This window comes from Corvus hawaiiensis, chromosome 10, assembly GCF_020740725.1.
Source record: "Corvus hawaiiensis isolate bCorHaw1 chromosome 10, bCorHaw1.pri.cur, whole genome shotgun sequence".
In the NCBI taxonomy this organism is placed as follows: Eukaryota; Metazoa; Chordata; class Aves; order Passeriformes; family Corvidae; genus Corvus; species Corvus hawaiiensis.
The window spans coordinates 27,639,134-27,658,471 of NC_063222.1; the positions used below are offsets into that span (position 1 = coordinate 27,639,134).

Here is a 19,338-nt window from a genome sequence, read left to right on the forward strand (position 1 = left end):
GCTGGCTGTCCCAGCGTGTCCTTTTGTTTCCCTTTCCCCCCAGTTGTCATCGACTCCATTTACAAAGTCAGCGAGGGCCGGCAGTCGGAGATCTTCCACCGCCACGCCGAGGGGAGCTTCGACCCCAGCTGCTGCTTTACCATTTACCATGGCAACCACCTGGAGACCCTGGACCTGATCACATCCAACCCGGAGGAAGCTCGCACCTGGATCACGGGGCTGAAGTACCTCATGGCCGGGATCAGCGACGAGGACTCGCTCGCCAAGCGCCAGAGAACGCACAATCAGTATCCTTTGAGAGCTGGGCCTTCATCCTGGTTCATATTCCTGCCTTGGCTTTAGTCACTTCAGCACAGGGTGTCCTTTCACCTCCTATTAAGTGACCAAAACCCTTCCACTGAATGCAATGGAAACCTGAGCAATGGGTTTGACATGGACACTTATGTGTGTGATAAAACATGGGCTGTGCCTTAGGGACTGGATCAAACTGCATGGGAGTCAGGCAATAGGCTTGCATTTTGTTAATTAATTCCTTTTTGAAGGGGCAAACCAGTTATTTCTAGGTATCTCAATATCTCAGTAACTCCTGGCCATCTCTGCTTCTCTTGCGTAAGTCAGATGTCTGTGTCCTTCCCAGCCTTTATTGTTTGTCAGGAGCACAAATCTTTAAAGCTCTTAAATGTTTGGTGTAGACCAGTAGCCAAAGTGAACCTCATGTCCACTGAATATTTTCTTCATGTGCCTTTTTTTTAACAACAGAGCTGACTAAAATGTTATACACAAAGAACACTCCTCTCCCTAAACAAAAAAAACCCCAAACCCAAGGCCATGTTAATTAAAACTGTAACCTGGCTATTCTTCTGCCTCGTGGAAATCTCCAGCAGTCACTTGTAAATACTCCTGGAGAATATACATATTTCAGGTATTTTTATCTCCCGTGTTTGATTCTGATCCACAGCAGGCACAGGTCCATTGGGGTTGTATTGCATGCTCTGTTGCACATGTCCTCAGGTTGCTATATTTAACCAGGACTTTTCTGAGCTGCTCCTATCTGCTGTATCTTCTCTCCTGGTGAAACATTGCTGCAAATCCTCCTTGTTTTATCCAGTGTGGCAGCTGGGAGACTGCACACAGAATGACTCTGTACCGCTCCCAGCTACTGCAAGAACTTAGCAGGAGGTGCTGAGGGATATTTGTGCAAGGAGGGGGTGAAAGGTGCTGGTTGGGAAGTGAAGCTCAGGTAGAATGAAGAGAGAGGTGGAAGAAGATCCCAGAGTAAGCCCAGCAATATTTGAAAACTTTAGAGCACATTCTCAGGGGAGGAATCAGTAGCAGAAATGGGAGTGCAGAGGGGCTGGTGTTGTGAACTGAGCTGTAAATAATTGCCATAAACCAGTTCTGGTTTTAAGCATTTGACCGAGCTGTAGTGAGGGCAGAGGCAAAAAGGATTCTTTCCTGAGCTGCCCTGCCTCCCTTCTCTGTGAAGAGATCACCTGTGGTGCCTGTCCTTGACACGCTGGCAGCTGGGTGAAGCAGACCTTTGAGGAGGCTGACAAAAACGGGGACGGGCTGCTGAACATCGAGGAGATCCACCAGCTGATGCACAAGCTGAACGTGAACCTGCCCCGCAGGAAGGTCCGGCAGATGTTCCAGGTCGGTGCCTGGGGAGGGCTGGGCCAGTGAAGGTCCATTTCTGGGCAGATCCAGAGCGGGATCTGCAGCTTGGGACTAAAATCCCTGTTCTTTCCAGCACCTCACAGGCTTTTTCAAAGTCTTACCTTTTTTTAGACAGAGGCATCAGGACATTGTTTAAATGACAAGGAGCACACAGAATACAAGTTATCAGTGTTACTCGTTCAGCTGCATTGTTGGCTTCAGCTCTGTGAACTGAATTGTTCAATGCTGACATTGATGGACAGTGAAGTTACTCTGTTGCTATTGAAATATTTTTTCATTTCCTTTGGGGAAAATTATTTAATAGAAACTGGCTTTATGCAAGAAATCAGGTTTTCTTTAACGATTTCCTCATATTTAGCCATTTCAATTTGATTGATTTAGAAACAATTTTTTACTTCTGTTGTCTGAAAACAGCTCCCGTTTTCCACCTGTCCTTGTGTTTACTGTAGGAAAGGAAAGATAAGCCAAGGACACAATGGAGAGCAGAAAATGTCGTCTTCACTTTTCCAAACCAGTACCAGCTCAAAGCTGGTTTGCTGTAAAACATGGGAAAGTTGAAGAATCTTCTATGGTCAAAAGTACTTTGTTTGTCTGGCATAAAATCCCCATTAGAGATACATCTTTGGAGTCTGGATTTACTCCCAAACACCTGGAGTGTGGAATCTGGTGGAGCGGTGTTGCAGAGATGAATTTGGGTTATACTTGTTCCCACAGATTATAAATGTCATAAAGGCATGTAATAAATATAATGATTAAAAATGCCATTCAACACCATTTAGCTGGGAATTCTTTTCCTCTCAGCTGACTTGCTGTGATAGGAGTTCACAGTTCTTGTTTGCATGGAGACCCACACAGTGCCTGCCAGCCGTTCTCCAGAATATATTCCTTGTTTTGAAAATCCAAAGCAATCCTCTTAGGCAGATGTTCACAGGAAAAAGCTTGTATTAGTGTGTGATAAGTACTGTTTTCTTCTCTTCCTACCTCTGAGGAGAAACAGAAAATCAAGACTGGAGATGTTGGGTGTATATTTTGGTGTGGAGTCTCAGTGCTGCTGCAGAGTTGTCCCCTCTGCAGAGTGCTGCTGGGGCTGAGAGTGCTGCAGATTAAATTAATGTGCGTTTAAGACTCTGATGTTGTCCTGAATGTTTTAAGACACCAGACTGTTGTTGGGGAAGCCATGGGGTGATATTGTTATGCCTGTTGCTGTGTTTTAATCCAGGTTAACTGCAGGGCATACAGGAGGGCAAGAGATCAGAAAAAAGTCCAGGGTGACCCTCTTTATGGGGGAAATAAATCTGAAATTAAAGAAGGAGACTAGAGTCTCATAGGGAATCTGTGGCTTTAGTTTAGTAACTGCTTTCACCAAAAACCCAAGAGATGATGATATAATTTTACAGTTATTTTAGCGTGTTAGAATTTGTGTCTGAACAGTCTTGCAGACTAGAATTTATTAGATTTCTGTTGCTGTACACAAGTCTTGATCTGTTTTATTCCCTGATTTCTCCTGTATGGAGCATGTTTACCTGAGTGCCTTTACCTCTTAGGAGGCAGACACAGATGAGAACCAAGGAACCCTGAACTTTGAAGAATTCTCTGTGTTTTACAAGATGATGTCCCTGCGTCGAGATCTCTACCTACTGCTCTTAAGCTACAGTGACAAGAAAGATCATCTCACTGCTGAAGAGCTTGCCCAGTTTCTGAAGGTGGAACAGAAGGTATGGCAATATCTGCATCCATGTCTATGGCCATGTACTCACATTCCAGTGTAGGGAAAGGATCTTATGGAAAATATTAACTTGGGGTGGAGGGCAAAGCACAGATGTAAGAGAAGGGAATTCTGAAGGTTTTATTGTTTTTTGAAATGCTTCTAGAAAGTGTTGGAGCTCCTTTGGATGATTTTTGAAGTGCCCAGGATAGTGGTGTGAGAGGGTGCTCAGGGAGCTGGAGCAGGAAGAGGAACATGTGACAGGGGGGTGTACAAGGACATTCTGGAACTCCTGAGGGAGCAGAAACCCCGAGCTGACAGTCAGGTCTGACATTCTGCATCCTCTTTTTGCTCTGTGTGCCCTCCTGAGAACACTGAGTGGGCAGAGCTGTCTGGGGAGCTGCTCTGCTCAGCATTGCTCCAAAAGCAAACCATAAAAAAAGTGAAACCAGCAGCTCCTGGAGATGAACCTCTTGGCTGGGCAGGTTGGAAGCTCCTTGCCCTCCTGTGCCCCTTCCCAGTACCCAGCATTGGGAGATCAGGGAGATCCCCCTGAATGTGCCCAGTGCCAACAACATCCTGGGGCAGGGCAGCATTGCCTCAAAAGCTGATCGTGCTCCCAGCCAGGAGGCAGCTCCCCAGTGCCCTCACCCAAACAGCATTTTGGTTTTGCTGTTGTCTGGATGCTTGGAAATCTGTGGACAGTCTGTCCTGCTCCATCTGCTACTCCTTTGGCAAGATGTTCAATATTCTGCAGCCTGAGGACAGAACAAAAGCGGGTTGGGGTTTTTGTTAGCTTGCTAAACTGGCTTCTTTTTTAGGAGAACTCCCTGTTTAGGAGAACACCCCATATTATTTTTAGTGGAGTACTTTAAATTGTAACAGAAAAATGAGTAGCCAAAGTTATCATCTCTCCAGCTGCAATTAAAAAAGCACAAATGAGTGGACTTCCCCAGCAGATGCATCTTTGGACTAGATTAGACATTTTCATTCCTAGAGCACGTGAGAACCCCACAGTGGGCCAGCAAGAAGCCATGAGGGATAATTGAAAAGTTATTTTGAGCCAGCTCGTGCCAGAACAGGGCCTGCTCTGAGCAGTGTTTGCAATCAAACACCAACTTGAGCAAGGATAATCAGTTATTTTTTCTACTGAATTGTTCTTTTTTCTATTATCCCGTGTAATTCCTGCAGCATCTTAGGATGGTTGGCTTATCTGGGATGTACAAACAGTGAACAGGATGATGGCACAAGTGCCAGAGGTCTGAGTGCCAGTGTTGTCTTCCTGTGGTGTTGGTCGTGGAGAAATGAAATCCACCCAGTCCTCATTCTCCCTTTGGTTCTCTGCAACTCAAGGCAGTGAGGAAAGATGAGATGGGTGATGGAAGCTGCTTCTTTCCTTTAGTTCTGAAGGAAATATAAGTGTCTACTTGTAAGTGCCCCACAAATCAGTTAGAACCTCAGCTGTGGGCTAGCTGAAGCTGTTGACAAAATTCCTATTTGTTTCAGAAAAGCTGCTGTTTTTCATTTCAGAATTTAATTATTTCTCTCCTAGCCTGTGTATTATAGTGGACTCCCTTGGAAGTAATGAAATCATAGGAGTGGAAAATGCATGAAAATGAAATCAGACCCTGCCAAATCTTTTTGCATGTCTAAGAAGATTATATTAAAGAATATAAAGTGATAGTTCTCATTTCAGCAGTATTGGCCAGTACAACTATTAAGGCTGCTAAACAGCTAATTTTAATCTTGTGACTAAAATGTCATAGGTTTTAATTGATGGCTATCTCTCACTCCTATTTGTCTCCTCCAAGTTAAGCAGATTTTCACATGCTGGTGACATGGCATTAAAAGTAAGTGTACCACCACTGTTGTTTTTGTGCAGATGAATAATGTGACACCAGAATATTGTCTGGACATTATACAGAAGTTTGAAGTGTCAGAAGAAAACAAGAAGCAAAATGTTCTTGGGATTGAAGGTAAAAGTTTTGATGCCAGAGTGAGTTTTGTCTTGCTGCACTGCAGTGGAGTAGAAGTGCTTTGATGGTGTTTTGGTGAGGCTTTTGCTGTTTGCCTGTGACACAAAGTCCCCTGGATCAACAGTTGGGAGCGTGGGTGCATTTTTGTGAGCCCGGGGGAGATGTGAGTAGGTGGGGTGAGGCAGCAGCTCTCCAGCCATCCATCACAGCCATCCTCCAGGAGTGGGGATGGATGCCTGAGGCTGTGGGGATTTATTGCTCACTTTGTGTTTGTAAGGCAAACACAAACTGTCCTGTGCCATGTAGTTTATGTTATAGCCTGCTCCCAGTGAGGTAATGAAAGCCAAGTGTTCATTCGGCCCTTGCTCTGGAGATCTGGGATCCTGCACAATCCATTCATTTATGCTTCTGTGAAATAAAGTATGGATAGTTGCATTTTCAGTGGGTTTTAATACCTGATTCACACATTCACAAATGCAATTTAATACCTGATTCACAATTGCAAATTGTATGTTTACTCAGAATCCAATTTAGTATCAAATCAGACTCAGAGCTGGGATGAAATAGATTAAATGCCATGGTGAGTTCCTTTGCCCAGAAGGAAGCTTCCATGGAGCAGCATAATGTACATGGTGATTTGGGGAGGGGTGTAGGAACCCAGAGTGCTGAGAATATTTCTCTGCCTGTTTTTAAGGGTTCTTACCCCCCTGAACAACGCTGTTTTAACCTCCAACCTTGGAACGATCAGACAAGAACTAGAGAATAAAGTGGTGTGAATTAGGTGATAGACTACTGTGTAAGATTGTCACAGGGTGAAAAATTTAGAGGTTTTGGGCTTCTCTTTGTAGTAAATAGGTAAGAGTAAAAAATATCAAAATGGAGGATTGTTATTGTTCTCTAAACCTTCTTCTCCTTCTCTTACTACTCCATGTTCTGCAGTAAAAGTAGTTTGGGATGATTGGATAGAGAATTCTGCAGTTCCTGCCCGTGTTACTGAATAATTGGTAGGAAAGTGAAAATAATATAGGTTTTTAGTAACTATTGGTTAAATTATCTTTAAAAGGCCATGTAAATCTTGATAATTAGACTCCACTCCTGCTTTTCTGTGCTCTACGCTGTACCTGGGTCACGCTGGTGGCTCTGTTCCTCTGATAAGACTTCATAAACAACTATCCGGCAGCACTGAAACTCCAGGAAGAGTCTCGGTTTATCTTTGAAACTCCTTGCAAGGACTTTTAGAAAATTCTCTCCCATCAGGAGGGATTTGATTTATGGCACAGTTCAGTGTCAGAGGGGGGAAGTAGAGATCTTCCTCCACATGGTATTTAAATCCTGGGTATGGCCTCCCTTCAACAAGCTTCTGATGTGACCCAGGGTGCTGCACTCCAGCTGAAATGAGGAAAGTAAAACAAACAAGCAGTGACACTTAAAAACTATTTCTGCAAGCATTTCTGCTCCTCTTAACCTGCTGCTGCTGCTTTTATCTCTGAGGTGCTTTCAGGGCTGGTATTGTTTGCACTGTCCTTTGCAAATATTATACATGTTTCATTCTTAAAAGAGGTATTTTTAGAACTTTCTGTTTAGTGCTGCTCTCATTTAGAGGGTTATAAATCAAGTACCATCTTCTTGAATAAGCTTGCAGAAAGAAGAAGACTGTGAAGCGAAGATGGCTGGGTCAGTGACTTGGCTGCTGATCCACGGTGCTCCTTTAGGTGGCTGCTGCCTTGTGTGTCCCCACACTCACTCAGGGCACTGCCGTTCACAGCCCAGGAGTGCCAGCAAGGAGCTCTCTTAAGAACGAGGCATTTGCTTCCGAGTCAGTTTGCCTCCACTCTGTCCCAGAGCCCGTACCCGCTGATCCTCAGCTTTGGCAGGAGCTCGGAGTGTTCTCCCTGCCGTGTCCGTGCCCGTTTCCTGCCCATGGCTGACGTGTCCCTCTGCCCCCCAGGCTTCACCAGCTTCATGCGCAGCCCGGCGTGCGAGGTGTCCAACCCCCTGCACCGCGAGGTGCACCAGGACATGGAGCAGCCCCTGTGCCACTACTTCATCGCCTCGTCCCACAACACGTACCTGAGCGGGGACCAGCTGCTGTCGCAGTCGCGGGCCGAGATGTACGCGCGGGTGCTGCAGGCCGGCTGCCGCTGCGTCGAAGGTGGGCTGGGGCTGCTGCTCCGGGGGCTGCTGCTCCGGGGGCTGCTGCTCCGGGGGCTGCTGCTCCGGGCACGAGGCCAGGGCCAAACACCCAGCACGATGCTGGGCTGGCTCAGGCACTGCAGCGCTTTCTGACCACTCAAAACTGAATTTTTCTGTTGCACATGATCACCTTGGGCAAGCACCGCAGGCACCAGAGAATCACAGAATGGTCGGGGTTGGAAGGGGTTCTAAAGATCATCCAGTTCCAGCCCCCTGCCATGGGGGAGCGTGGAGATCACACTGGATTCTTGTTTAAGCTCTGCATGATTTAAATAATAACAAAACATTCATATTTTTAGATCAGTATTTGTATTTTTCTTTTCCAGAAATAAATGAAATCTTTTGACAAAGTTAGACTCAATATTAATTTTTTATGACTAGCATTACAAAAAGTCATCTGGAGAAAAAATATTGTTAATCTCTATTTAAAAATTAATTAGAGAAAATGAACCTGAGAAAATTGGGCAGTTGCCTTCTGCAGAACACTCGGCAGCATTATTTTGCTTGACCTCAAAGCTATCGCAGCTACTTCAGAGCCCGGGGAATAGCTCTGCAGCTTTCTCCTTGGGAAGTTTAACTGCCTGTAGAGGCAACAGCAGTGACAAGTTTGGTGCAAATTCAGGGTACAGGCGTTCCTTAGGAAAAGCATTCTTATGCTGGTCCATTCTACATGTGCTGGATTTGATGCTACTCTTCATACAATCAGTTATAAAGCTGCAAGTTAAATTGGGAGTGGGAAAAGATAAATTCTTTTTAAATAGTTTGTCTTCAGAAGCAAAAACTGCTTTCCCAAGATAGCTGTAAAGGTTATTTGACATATTACACTTTCTAGTTTTATATATGAGGAAAAAAACCTCAATTTAATACAAGGGAAAAAACAGTTCTAGGATGCAGAATTCTCATCTGACTGACTGTCGTGTTAGTCTGAGCTCAGCTGGCAGGTCAGAGGAGATGGAGTGAGAGGTGGCAAGGGGTGGGATGAACCTCGTTGGCCCCGGCATGGTTGAGCAGGTGAGCTCTGCTGGCAGCAGGAGCACAGGAATGGTTGAGATCAGAGGCATCTCTTAATGTCTGACTTTTCTGGTCTTAACAGTGGATTGCTGGGATGGCGCGGATGGGGAGCCCGTGGTGCACCATGGCTACACCCTGACTTCCAAAATCCTCTTCCGGGACGTGGCAGAAACCATCAATAAATACGCCTTCATCAAAAATGAGTAAGTGTGGAGCCAGCTTTGAAGCTACACCTGTTTTTCCGTAGTTAATCCCACATGGGAAACAACCATCAAGCCCAGGGAGTGCAAATATTCCTTTAAACACATTAGGGTTGATTCTGTTGCCCTGTTTGTTGCCCATGTTGTGGTTATTGTTCTTCCCATCAATTGAGAGAGAGAGCTCTGCCTGAGTTGAACCTTTGGTGCTCTTAAACTCAGTAAGGCTTTGGACAGTCTGACACTGCTGAATATCTTCCGACAGAACTTCCCACTCGCATCCACAGGGAAGTTCTCCTGAAAAATCAATACTGTGATGTTCTCTACCTACTGAAAATACTTTATTTCAGCAAGAAAATTGAAAAGCTGTCACATGTGTAGTGTGAGGAAATACTGAGGTGTGGGATAGTGTTCTGAATCTGTTTGATTTGCCATGGTGCTTTATAACAGTTTATTATGAAAACTGTGGACTTAAACCATATATATATATACACATACACCCAGCAGTCTCAAATCATGAGTGGGTGTAGAGAATTTTGAGTAGTCTAAGAGAATAAAAGGAAAATACTTCCTTCTCTTTATTTAAAAAAAAACACCCAACAGTGGATGTGTGGGAAAAAAACAACCAAGCCCAAAAGTTTGGTGTTGTTGATGAGAAATACGAGGTGTTACTTTAAGAACTAAAGGAGGTGGTTCTTCATTTGGTGTGGGGTTGGTGTGGGGTTCCTTGTCATAGAACCCTTGGGCTACCAAGAGTTTAGAAAGCAGTGGGGCAAATTTGTGGAAGAACTCAGCTGTTCCATCCACAGGTGTTGTCTCTCCTCACACAGCTGTGACAGTGTCTGGGGGTTTGTTTCCAGGTTTCCAGTGATACTGTCCATTGAAAACCACTGCAGTATTCAACAGCAAAAGAAGATTGCCCAGTACCTGAAGGAGATATTTGGTGACAAACTGGACTTGTCATCTGTGAGCACTGGAGATCCCAGACAGCTTCCCAGCCCTCAGGATTTAAAAGGGAAAATTCTAGTGAAGGTAACTTGCTGCTGGGCATGTTCAGAATGCAACAAAGTCAGCTTGTGATATTTATTGTAGATTTTCTTTGGAGGACCAGTTCATACCCCTTTAGTATCTAAACGTTATCTGACAGTCCTTCCTTGGACAAAGTACTTTGGAGTGACAGAAAAGTGAAGATTTCCTGCCTTTTCCCTCACCCAGCTCTGAGCTGTGGTTCATGGAGTGGAGCTCTGTTCATGGTCCATCTGCCGTGTTTGTGGGAGAGGAGCAGCTCAGGAGGAGCTGGAGGAGGCCCTGGAGTAGGTGCTCTGTGCAGGATTAATTGTGTGAGCCTCTCAGTCCAAACAGATTTGCTCTGAAAGGAATTTCAAAGGCCAGGATGGATAGAACAGGAAAGAGGCACAAGGCAGACCTCTGAGAGGATGATTAATAGAGTTCTGCCCTATTAGATTGTCTCATTTACTCAGACACCTGGGGGCAATTACTTCTGTGTGAACTCTCAGGAAACTCTGGTTCTCCCTCTCTCCTTGGTATCAGTCTGGCTACAGGGATTCACAGTTCCAGTCTGATGTTAGTTTGAACACCCTGCAGGGCACAGTACAGAGCTGACCCTGAATTAGAAGCCCTTTGAGTGCTCAGCCGTGATTTTGCATTTCACTGCGTTGGTTTTCTGGGGTAGCTGCTGGTTAATGAACTGTGCAAACGTGGGGCTGGTGTTTGAGGGATCCACAGGGAGTTGTGTGTAATGTCACTCACATGAGAAATCCCAGGGCACTGCACTAAAGGCAGGAGAGGCTGGGTGTTCTGGGTTCTTACCTCAGCTTCTGAGCTGGCTTTTCAGCACATCTGAGGTTGTAATTTCAGTGTGATCCTCCAGCTCTTACTGCTGGAGCCCTGTGGGTGCAGACTGCTGTGGAGCTGAGCTGTTTTCAGAATGAGAAATTCTATCTCGAGCATCACAGGATCCCTGCACAAAGCTCTGTCTCCCATCTCCTGCTCAATTTAAGCAGCTCTATTGGAAAAGATAAAATCAGACTTAGGAATCAGTACCTTGTTGAGAAGTAAGCCAGCTTCTCATCTTTTTGCTGTTGTTTTTGCTCTTTTTATACATTTTCCTTTGAAAGGCAGTATTGATTCACTAGCCAAACAATTTCAAATAATGGCATCATTTTCATCCTGTAAGTGTATATAAAGAGTCATTCTAATAACACTCATGGATTTAAGCCAGTGTAAAGGTACCAACATGAAGTGAATTTGACCCACTCATTAGCAGCAGCATTATTAATTTCAAAATGCAGCCTAAAAATCAATCTTCTGCATCTTGAATGTCATTCCTGTCTCCCACTGATGAAGCAGGTAGGCTGAGAACATTTCTGTGCACTGAAGCAATATCACAGAAGTTTAGTAGGTGATTTATTTAGGAGCAGTTGGTAAAGCAAGAGGATCAGACTGGGTGCAGTAACTAACACTGACCACATGCACATTTACTGGGGGTGTGTTTTTCCTCATTTTAGGGTAAGAAGTTGCCCTGCAGCCTTGGAGCAGATGCTGAGGAAGGAGAAGTTTCAGAAGAGGACAGTGCTGATGAAATTGAGGATGACTGCAAGTTAAAGCCCTGCTTTGTATGTGCACACAGTCAGCTCCCAGAGTGTGACAGCTCTGCATTTCTTACATGCACACTCCATGTCCTACTTACAGTTGTTAGCAGAGTTTTTAATTTCTAAGTTTTTAATTCCTGTGTCAGGTTCATGCTGTTCCATAGGATTCATTTTTACTTGAAGTGCCTTATGTAAGAGACTGGTTTGAGTCTGTATAGTCTGGATGACTATTAACAGGAAGTACTTCCTTTTTTAACTGTTTGGAGCAGGAATCTAATGTTTAGGTTGTCTCTAAGTGCATTAGCTGAGAATTCATGCTCTTCTGGAAGAGAAGGTGGGGCTTGTGAGAGCTGTGAGGCAGAGAGAGCCCATGGCCAGGTCTGTGGGGGGGTCTTGGGGGGCTCTGTGAGCTGTGTTGGGAGGACTGAGGGGAAAAGGAGAAGGGAAAGGGCAGTTAAACCACAGGTAGAAGAGCAGAATCAGGCAGGATTAGGCAAGAAGTCTTTTCTTGCAGAGGAAGGAAATGTGTGACCCTCAGTGTGCAATGGGGTGGACTTGAGCGTCTACTTGAGCTGGGTTTCCTGGTGTCTTTCAGGGTAATGGTGCAACTCAGCACCAGGTGGAATCTTTTATACGAACAAAACTGGAATCTCTGCTAAAAGAATCCCAAATCAGGGACAAAGAGGATCCTGACAGCTTCACTGTGAGAGCCCTGCTGAAGGCAACTCACCAGAGTTTCAATGTGAACCTGAAGCAGGTACGTGGGCTCTCCCTTCGCAGCCCCTGTGAGGATTGGACAGGGCCATGTGTTGCACAGTGCTTCAGATGAGAGAGCCAAGAGCTTAGGAACTGGATGCAAACTCCAGGGACATTAAATACAGAGTGAATTTTCTGTGCAGATGTGCCTGCTCTGGAACCAGTGTAGCCAGAAGGGTCATGTGTGTGTAGCTCTGCTTTTTGCATGTCTTCCCACTCCATGGGGTTTATGTATTCCCTGTCAGTTTTTCCAAAACTGGCCCTGGGAGACTTTTCCCTGAAGCCTTCCTTGATGACAGAAAACTCCCTTGGCCTGTGCTGCTGCTTGAGGTGTCTGGGGAAGGTTTTGCTGTGCTGGGAAGGGGCTGTAAGAGTGAAGGATGAAGCATCTGCCCCAGGAGAGGGGTTATTTCAGACTGGCTTTGCAGCATGACCCAGTCACTTTGCTGGTTCCTTTTGGCCTCCAAGGTCAGAAAAGTGGGATTGCAGAGAGCAGACTCCTCATATCAGTAAATATGGTCAGAGGAGAGCATTTCAGTTTCATTTTGTGTTGAGGTAATTGCATTTGACAGGCTCCCTGGTATTGGGGAGGGGACTGGTCCCTGGAGAGCATTTGAGGCAGTCTTGGTTAAAGAACGCAAATTTCCATCGGGGGGTTGGATGTGACACCTGAGATTGCCCATCACATGTCATCCACATGACCAGAATACTGAGATCCTCCAGTAATGCCAGTGCATTATTCAAACATCTGTCAGGTAATACAAAGTGCTGGAATTTTCTCATTGATTTATTTTAACTTATGAAGGAACATTTAGAGATCTCTTCCCCTGCTGTGACCCATGTGAAGGTTGTTTTTTCCAAGGGTCTCAAAGAAATTCAGAGCTGAATGACTAGGGATAATGAGTTAAAACAACTGGAAGATTAGTTTATAGCAGTGTTGAACTAGATGGGAAAAAACCAGCTGGTTAAACATCATGCTGCTTTGGTGCTTGTGTGGCTCATCAGCTGCCTTTGAGTAGTGCTGTCACAGAGCTCTTTTCTGGGTGTTACTGTGTAATTGATGGACCAGAAAGGGAGCAGTTGGGATATTTTCCTGTTTTTTTACTGGTCATTTATATTCCTTCTTTACTGATCTGCCTTTGATTTTCCCAAAGAATTGCTATTAAATGAAATAAAAATCTGCTAAAGATTCTTTCTACATGTTACAGAGACTTCCAGCCTGAGCTCTGAGCAAATCTCTGAACACAGGTTATTGATTTTGCTGGGCCCCCAGTGCCCTCACTGTCATGAAAGCCCAGAGTGACTCCAGCTCAGCACTGAACAGGGAGTAGCTGGAGTTCATAGCACTGAAGTACTCACCCAGCTGAAATGCTAGGGGAATATTCTTCAGTTTTGTTTTGCTCTTCAGAAGATGAAGAGCTGTGTGTTCCTGACAGAAGAAGCGAGATGCTGCCATGAATTATCCAGCTGATGTCTAGGGGCATGGCTGGCAATGTGAAACTCAGCCTGCAGGCTGCCTATGAAAAGTCCACATTTATCTGCTAGGAGATTCTTTTTCCTCTCCCCTTCTCCTTTGTGGCTGCTTTCAAGAGCACTCAGACGTCTTGGTTTGTTGTTTCTTGCCTGGTTTTGCTAGACTGCTTTTTCTACATGGTTTGTTGTTGTCTTGAGTGCTAATGTTAATATTTTTCTTTACAGTTAGAGGATTCTAAACAAGTAAGTAGACAAAGAAATTAGAAAAGTCCTGCAATGAGATTTTGGATTTCAATTTGTGTGCACAGATCAGACTTTAACTCACTTTGTCTCATTTGCAATAACTGTACTTTCATGATAGTGAACATGGGTGACGCACAAGAACTTGTATGAGGTTGAAATTCTGTCTTTTAGAGACTGTAGCAGACTCTTTAAAGACATTTCTGAAGGTATCTAGTTACACTTTTTACTGCACTTTCTCTGCACAGAACCTGGACACAAAAGAAGGAGGAAAAAAGTCTCACGGTCGATCATTAATGGGCAACTTTGGTAAACACAAGGTGAGTGGAATAAATGAGAGCTCAGGTTGCTGTTCTGGGACTGGCAGCATTCCAGAGACCCTGGCAGTGTTTTACTGCTCCAGACAAGCTTGGTGGGCATGGGGGCAGCGAGGAGGGAGCCTGTGTGATCACACTTGGTGTCTTAATACTGTTCAGAAGATTGAGAACCTTTAAGGATGAACAAAAACATCTCACATGACTAAAATATCACCTTTACTTGTGCTGTGGAATTGCTGATTTTCTGATCAAACTTGCAGCAGCAGAAGAGCAGCATAGACAAATGTCTTGGCATATCTTGTTTCCCACACAGCTGACGGTGTCTGCTTCAGTCAGAGCCCAGTTTTGCTGTGTCCCACCCTGGGCAGTACCATGCTGGGACTGTCCCTGCTCCCAGGGGCTGCTGTGGCCAAGTGCTGGCTCTGTGCTCCTGCTCTGTGCAGATGTGTTCTTCCCTGATCTCTTCCTGGTTTCCATGTCCTGGTTATGTTTGTGCAGCTGCTGGGGCGGGCTGCCTGCTCTGCTGCTCTTCAGTGATGTCTGTACCGACCCAGGCAGGAGCTGAGGGCTCTCATTTCACAGCTGGGCACGGAGCAGCCCCCACGAAGGACAGTGCACACGTTTCCTCCCGTTCCTATATCCTGACAAATGTGCTCCTGTCATCTGCCTGCCCTATTCCCACACTCCCACAGTGCCTTGTTGAGCCTTGGATTTACAGCCTCAGCCTGAGCTGATCCAGCTGCCAGCTTCCTTCCTGGCAGTGAGCGCTCTAGAGTGGGTGACTGAGCAGAGGGGCAGCTCTGCAGCCCAGTCCCTGTGCCACCAGCAGCCCCTCTGCCCCAGCCTGCCAGACCCTGCTGTTCTTGGTCTATGCTAGCCATGGTGAGGGCTGCAGCAAACTCTGGGATTGATAATCTGAGCAGTTTTTTATGATTAAGAGACATTCCAAAGAATTTAGTCAGCCATCAGTCCATCTGCCCTGAAGCCAGCTAGGAGCCATCAAAAATTCCCTAAGCAGACTGTATCAGACTGTATTTACACTTCAGTTCCAAGCTTACATCAGTTTGAAGTGCTGTGTTTCCTTGAGCACCTTCAGCTCAGTGCAGGTTACTCACTCAGGGTGTTCTGAGAGCTCCAGGTGCCTGTGGTCCCTGAGGGTGGGCACTGCCCACAGCACCCTGTGCTTGCTGCTGGCCCGACAAATGCTGTGGAGTGAGATGTCACAGGCAAACGTCAGCCACTGGAATCTGCTGGTTATGCCAAGGGCTGGAAAGTCTGTCAATAATTTAATTACTTCAGCTAGTTATCCTAATGGATGTAGCAGGTTGGAAAGCCAGTTCGTTTCACCTCTGCTGAAAAAAATAAGGGTGTATACAGATTTTTTTAAAAACAGTGACTGTATTGTAGGCTGAGGCAACAGGGACATCCTGTAACTGTCCCCTGATGCCTTTCCAGCTGAAGGGATGCCTGGGAAGACTGGTTACTATGGATATTTTGCAGATATAGAATGATCCACCCAACAGTATTGATATGTGACATTTTCAGCCAGCTCTTGTGCCAAATGAATAACCTCCTTAAAAACTACCAGGGGAGGGACAAAGACACTAAAATTGGCAGTTTCTGAAAGTTAACTGCATGGAACATCCTCAGTGCAGACCTTCAGACTCCAAAGTGAACCATGCAAATGATTTCCAATATAGTCAACTTCATGTCAGCACTAAACACAGCAAACTAAATTATGTTCAATACTGTGTGTGACAAGAGGAGGAAAGAAATCTGTGCTCAGTGAGCTGTATGCAAAAGGATAAGGAGCTCCTAGTTATATTAATTACCTCTCGATGAGAAGGGAATTAACTTACTCTCACTTGAAGCTGTGTTTAGTGTTACAAAAGATGTAATGCTGAAATTGGAAACTATTAAATCATAGGTGCTTATGAAAAAGGGATTTTTGAGGTTTTAATCTTTTTTATCATAGCTATTTTCTTTATACTGCAGTAATTTAGAATCATGTGAATATTTGTATGTGGCTCAAAAGGGAGTAGAAAGATGATGTTTGAGCATTTTGCCCAGACTCTGTTCACACCTTCACTAAAGAATATGTTTAACTTTCTAAACTGGGGGGAAGCACAGGTGGGCAGAAGCAGTGCTCTGTGCATTTAGACCCTGCTGTGTGTTGCTGTTTGTTAAATACGACACAACCACTGGGATTTCAGCAGGAGCAGTGCCCTGGAGCCAGGGAGCAGCATTGTCCCCTCGTGTTGGGAGGGAGCAGGGCAGGCACAAAGCACACAGTGGCCTGTGCTGGACAGACCCTTGGCAGAAATAACGCTGTGAGGCCTGGCTGGGTTGGCCAGCACACAAGAGCTGCTCGTGCTGCAGCCTGGGTCCCTGCTGTGGGGTGGAGTGGTGCTCTGTGCTGGCTTTCCTTCTCCACAGCAGGGAAACTTCTGCTGGCCTAGCCCCAGGGGTCAGTTTTGTCCCTGGAGCTGCAAACCCAGCTTGCCCTCCTGCCCAGCAGCAGCCACGGGAAGGGGGTGTCTGGAGCCCTGACTGACCCAGCCATGCTTGGCTCTTTCCCCACAGAGAGCTGCAAAGGCAGCAGCCAAAGCCCACGGTGCCTCGGACGACGAGGACAGCCAGCAGCACCCTCCTGGGAAGGAGCCAGGGCAGCCCCACAGGTGAGCTGGGAACCTTCAGGTAAAGCCACGGGCTGCTCTCTGCCATCAGCGTGTGAGGCTGTGCCAGAGCAGGTCACGTGTGGCACATGTGTCGTGCGTGTCACACATGTGTCTCACACGTGACACAGCTGTCGGGGTGGGTTTGCTGTGAGCCCCGTGTTTTGGCTGTGTCACCTGTCACAGGCTGCAAGCAGCAATTACCCTGAAACTGCAGAGAAGTGACAGTAACTGCTCATGGAAAGATGCCAGGCCCCATTTCACCCGCTGCAAACAGTGCTCAGAGCAAACTGTGCAGGTTAAAGAAGGTGTATCACAGCCCAGGCAACCTTATTGCATCTGAGAATGGAAAGAAAAAGCAATCAAAAAACTGCCACTGAGAATGCGTCTGCTGTCACTGAAATGCTCCTTGGTTTTGTCTAGAACAGCCATGGTGCAGCTAATTCATTATGTTTTAAATGAAACTTTTTGTTTGTGTGGATGGGCTGTGGAGGTAGAGGGGAGCTGTCATCCCAGAACTCTCAGAGGAGGTTTGTCACATGTGGTTCCCTGCTCACAATTGTTCACTTCCTTGTTTGAAAGAACAGAAAGGGGGATTGAGAACAACAGAAAGGTGGATTGAAATATGCCTTCAATAGTGCAAGTGCCTGGTTTTGTTTGGTTGAACCCTGCAGGCTGGCCCGCCGCAGGAAGACGGTGAAGCTGTGCCGGGCCCTGTCTGACCTGGTGGTGTACACCAACTCCGTGGCAGCCCAGGACATCGTGGATGACGGTACGGGGCTGCCACATCCCTTGTCACTCGTGAGAGAGGAGGGGGCAGAGTGCTGCTGTTGCTGTGGCATGAGGGCAAAGCCAGGGCCCAGTGGGGCACTCCCTCCCCAGCAGTGACTCTCCTGCCCCCACTGCCAGCAGAGGATTTTGCTGTAGGTTCCCCAGAGCCATCACTAGGGGTCTGCAGGAGGAAAGGCCCCAGCAGGCGCTCTTGAGCTTGAGCTCTTTAGCTGGAGCTCTTGCTTGCCTTTCCTTTCAAATCTGCAAACTTGAGGGGAGAACAACAGACCCTCCTGGAAGCGGGAGCTGGTGCCCTTCAGTTACCCAAGGTACATGATTTGTGTAAGACAAGACAATCTATCCTTGTAATGCTGGACAAAATCTCACGTTGCCCTCAATTAGTCCCCAGGTGATGAGGTGTGGGCTCAGGCCCCGTGCCCTGGGATTGTTTGTCACCTGTGTGTCCATTGTACCATGGCACAGGCTCCACAGGGAACGTGCTGTCGTTCAGTGAGACCAGAGCCCACCAGGCTGTGCAGCAGAAGGCTGAGCAGTTCATGCTTTACAACCAGAGGCAGCTGACCAGGGTCTACCCCTCAGCCTATCGGATCGACTCCAGCAACTTCAACCCTGTTCCTTACTGGAATGTGGGCTGCCAGTTAGGTAGGAGTTGCATGAAAGACTTCCTTCCCTTTTGGTGCGTGTGTGCTAAGTAACACTGTCTTCATTAATGCCACCTGGCTTCTCTCTTTCAGTGGCCCTAAACTACCAGTCTGAGGGACGTGTGATGCAGTTAAATGAAGCAAAATTCAGGGTAAATGGCAACTGTGGTTATGTCCTCAAACCTCAGCAGATGTGCAAAGGTAAGGTTCCAGTGTAGTTATCACTGTAAATGTCAGGCCTTTCACAGTGTGTCCTTCACAGTGAAGGCACAAGGAAGGAAAATGCAAACAAATATAGAATCTTCCATATTTCCATGCACTCATAGCTCTTAGACTTGTACTAGTGTGCAATCCCTTACTGTGATCATACGTATATATGTATATTTTGAGGTCTTTGTCTTACTAACGTGTTGAAAAGAAGTAAAAAGGGTCCTAGGATGACCAGCTGCAAGAAAGTAGAAAAAGCTCTGCAGTGGCCCAGGAGCAAGGCCATCCAGGGTTTGGTCCAGCTCTGTCTTGGAATCACATAAACAAGGGCTGCTCAGCTCAGAAAAGGTTGTAAGAAAGAGAATGAGAATTTTAAAATTACTGAACAGCTGCTCCATACTCATAGTTTCTTATTTCTGACTGAATTTGTCTGTGTTTGTCTTGGGGGTGATAATTATTGTCCATGTCTTTTTCCTTACACTCTCATTCTTGCCATCTTTTAGGCACATTCAACCCCTACTCTGCTGATCCACTTCCTGCCAGTCCTAAGAAGCAGCTTATTCTGAAGATCATCAGTGGGCAGCAGCTCCCCAAGCCTCCTGACTCAATGCTGGGGGACAGAGGAGAGGTGAGATGCTCTGGTCCCAGCAGATGCTTCCACGCGAGCTCCTGGAGTGATACCTTCTCCTTACTCAAATATACCAGTGCATTTCAGATATTGTCAAGCTTTTGGTCACTAAATACTACATTTCCCCCAGCCTGTATCCTACTCATGATGTTTAAGAACTGATTTGTTTTGTATTTTAAAAGGTGACTTTTATGAAAATTAGTGACAGCTGTCCATAGCTCTTGATACAAACAGTACA

At 46.1% G+C, this 19,338-nt stretch overlaps 1 protein-coding gene across 12 annotated transcripts in view; it reads left to right on the forward strand.

The window, feature by feature from the left end:
• PLCH1 (phospholipase C eta 1) overlaps positions 1–19,338 on the forward strand; it is a 57,968-nt gene that overhangs the window by 30,450 nt on the left and 8,180 nt on the right. For 8 of the 12 annotated variants that reach the window (XM_048314597.1, XM_048314596.1, XM_048314600.1 and 5 more), the window contains 16 exons: positions 44–287; positions 1,524–1,653; positions 3,222–3,392; positions 5,265–5,358; positions 7,307–7,510; positions 8,645–8,765; positions 9,620–9,791; positions 11,288–11,395; positions 11,967–12,128; positions 13,826–13,843; positions 14,089–14,160; positions 16,741–16,835; positions 17,507–17,604; positions 18,087–18,266; positions 18,359–18,466; positions 18,976–19,100. In XM_048314597.1, coding sequence (XP_048170554.1) covers positions 44–287; positions 1,524–1,653; positions 3,222–3,392; positions 5,265–5,358; positions 7,307–7,510; positions 8,645–8,765; positions 9,620–9,791; positions 11,288–11,395; positions 11,967–12,128; positions 13,826–13,843; positions 14,089–14,160; positions 16,741–16,835; positions 17,507–17,604; positions 18,087–18,266; positions 18,359–18,466; positions 18,976–19,100 — 2,102 coding nt within the window. The remainder of the gene's footprint in view (positions 1–43; positions 288–1,523; positions 1,654–3,221; positions 3,393–5,264; positions 5,359–7,306; positions 7,511–8,644; positions 8,766–9,619; positions 9,792–11,287; positions 11,396–11,966; positions 12,129–13,825; positions 13,844–14,088; positions 14,161–16,740; positions 16,836–17,506; positions 17,605–18,086; positions 18,267–18,358; positions 18,467–18,975; positions 19,101–19,338) is intronic. The other 4 variants (XM_048314599.1, XM_048314607.1, XM_048314598.1 and 1 more) reach the window with 1 other exon arrangement.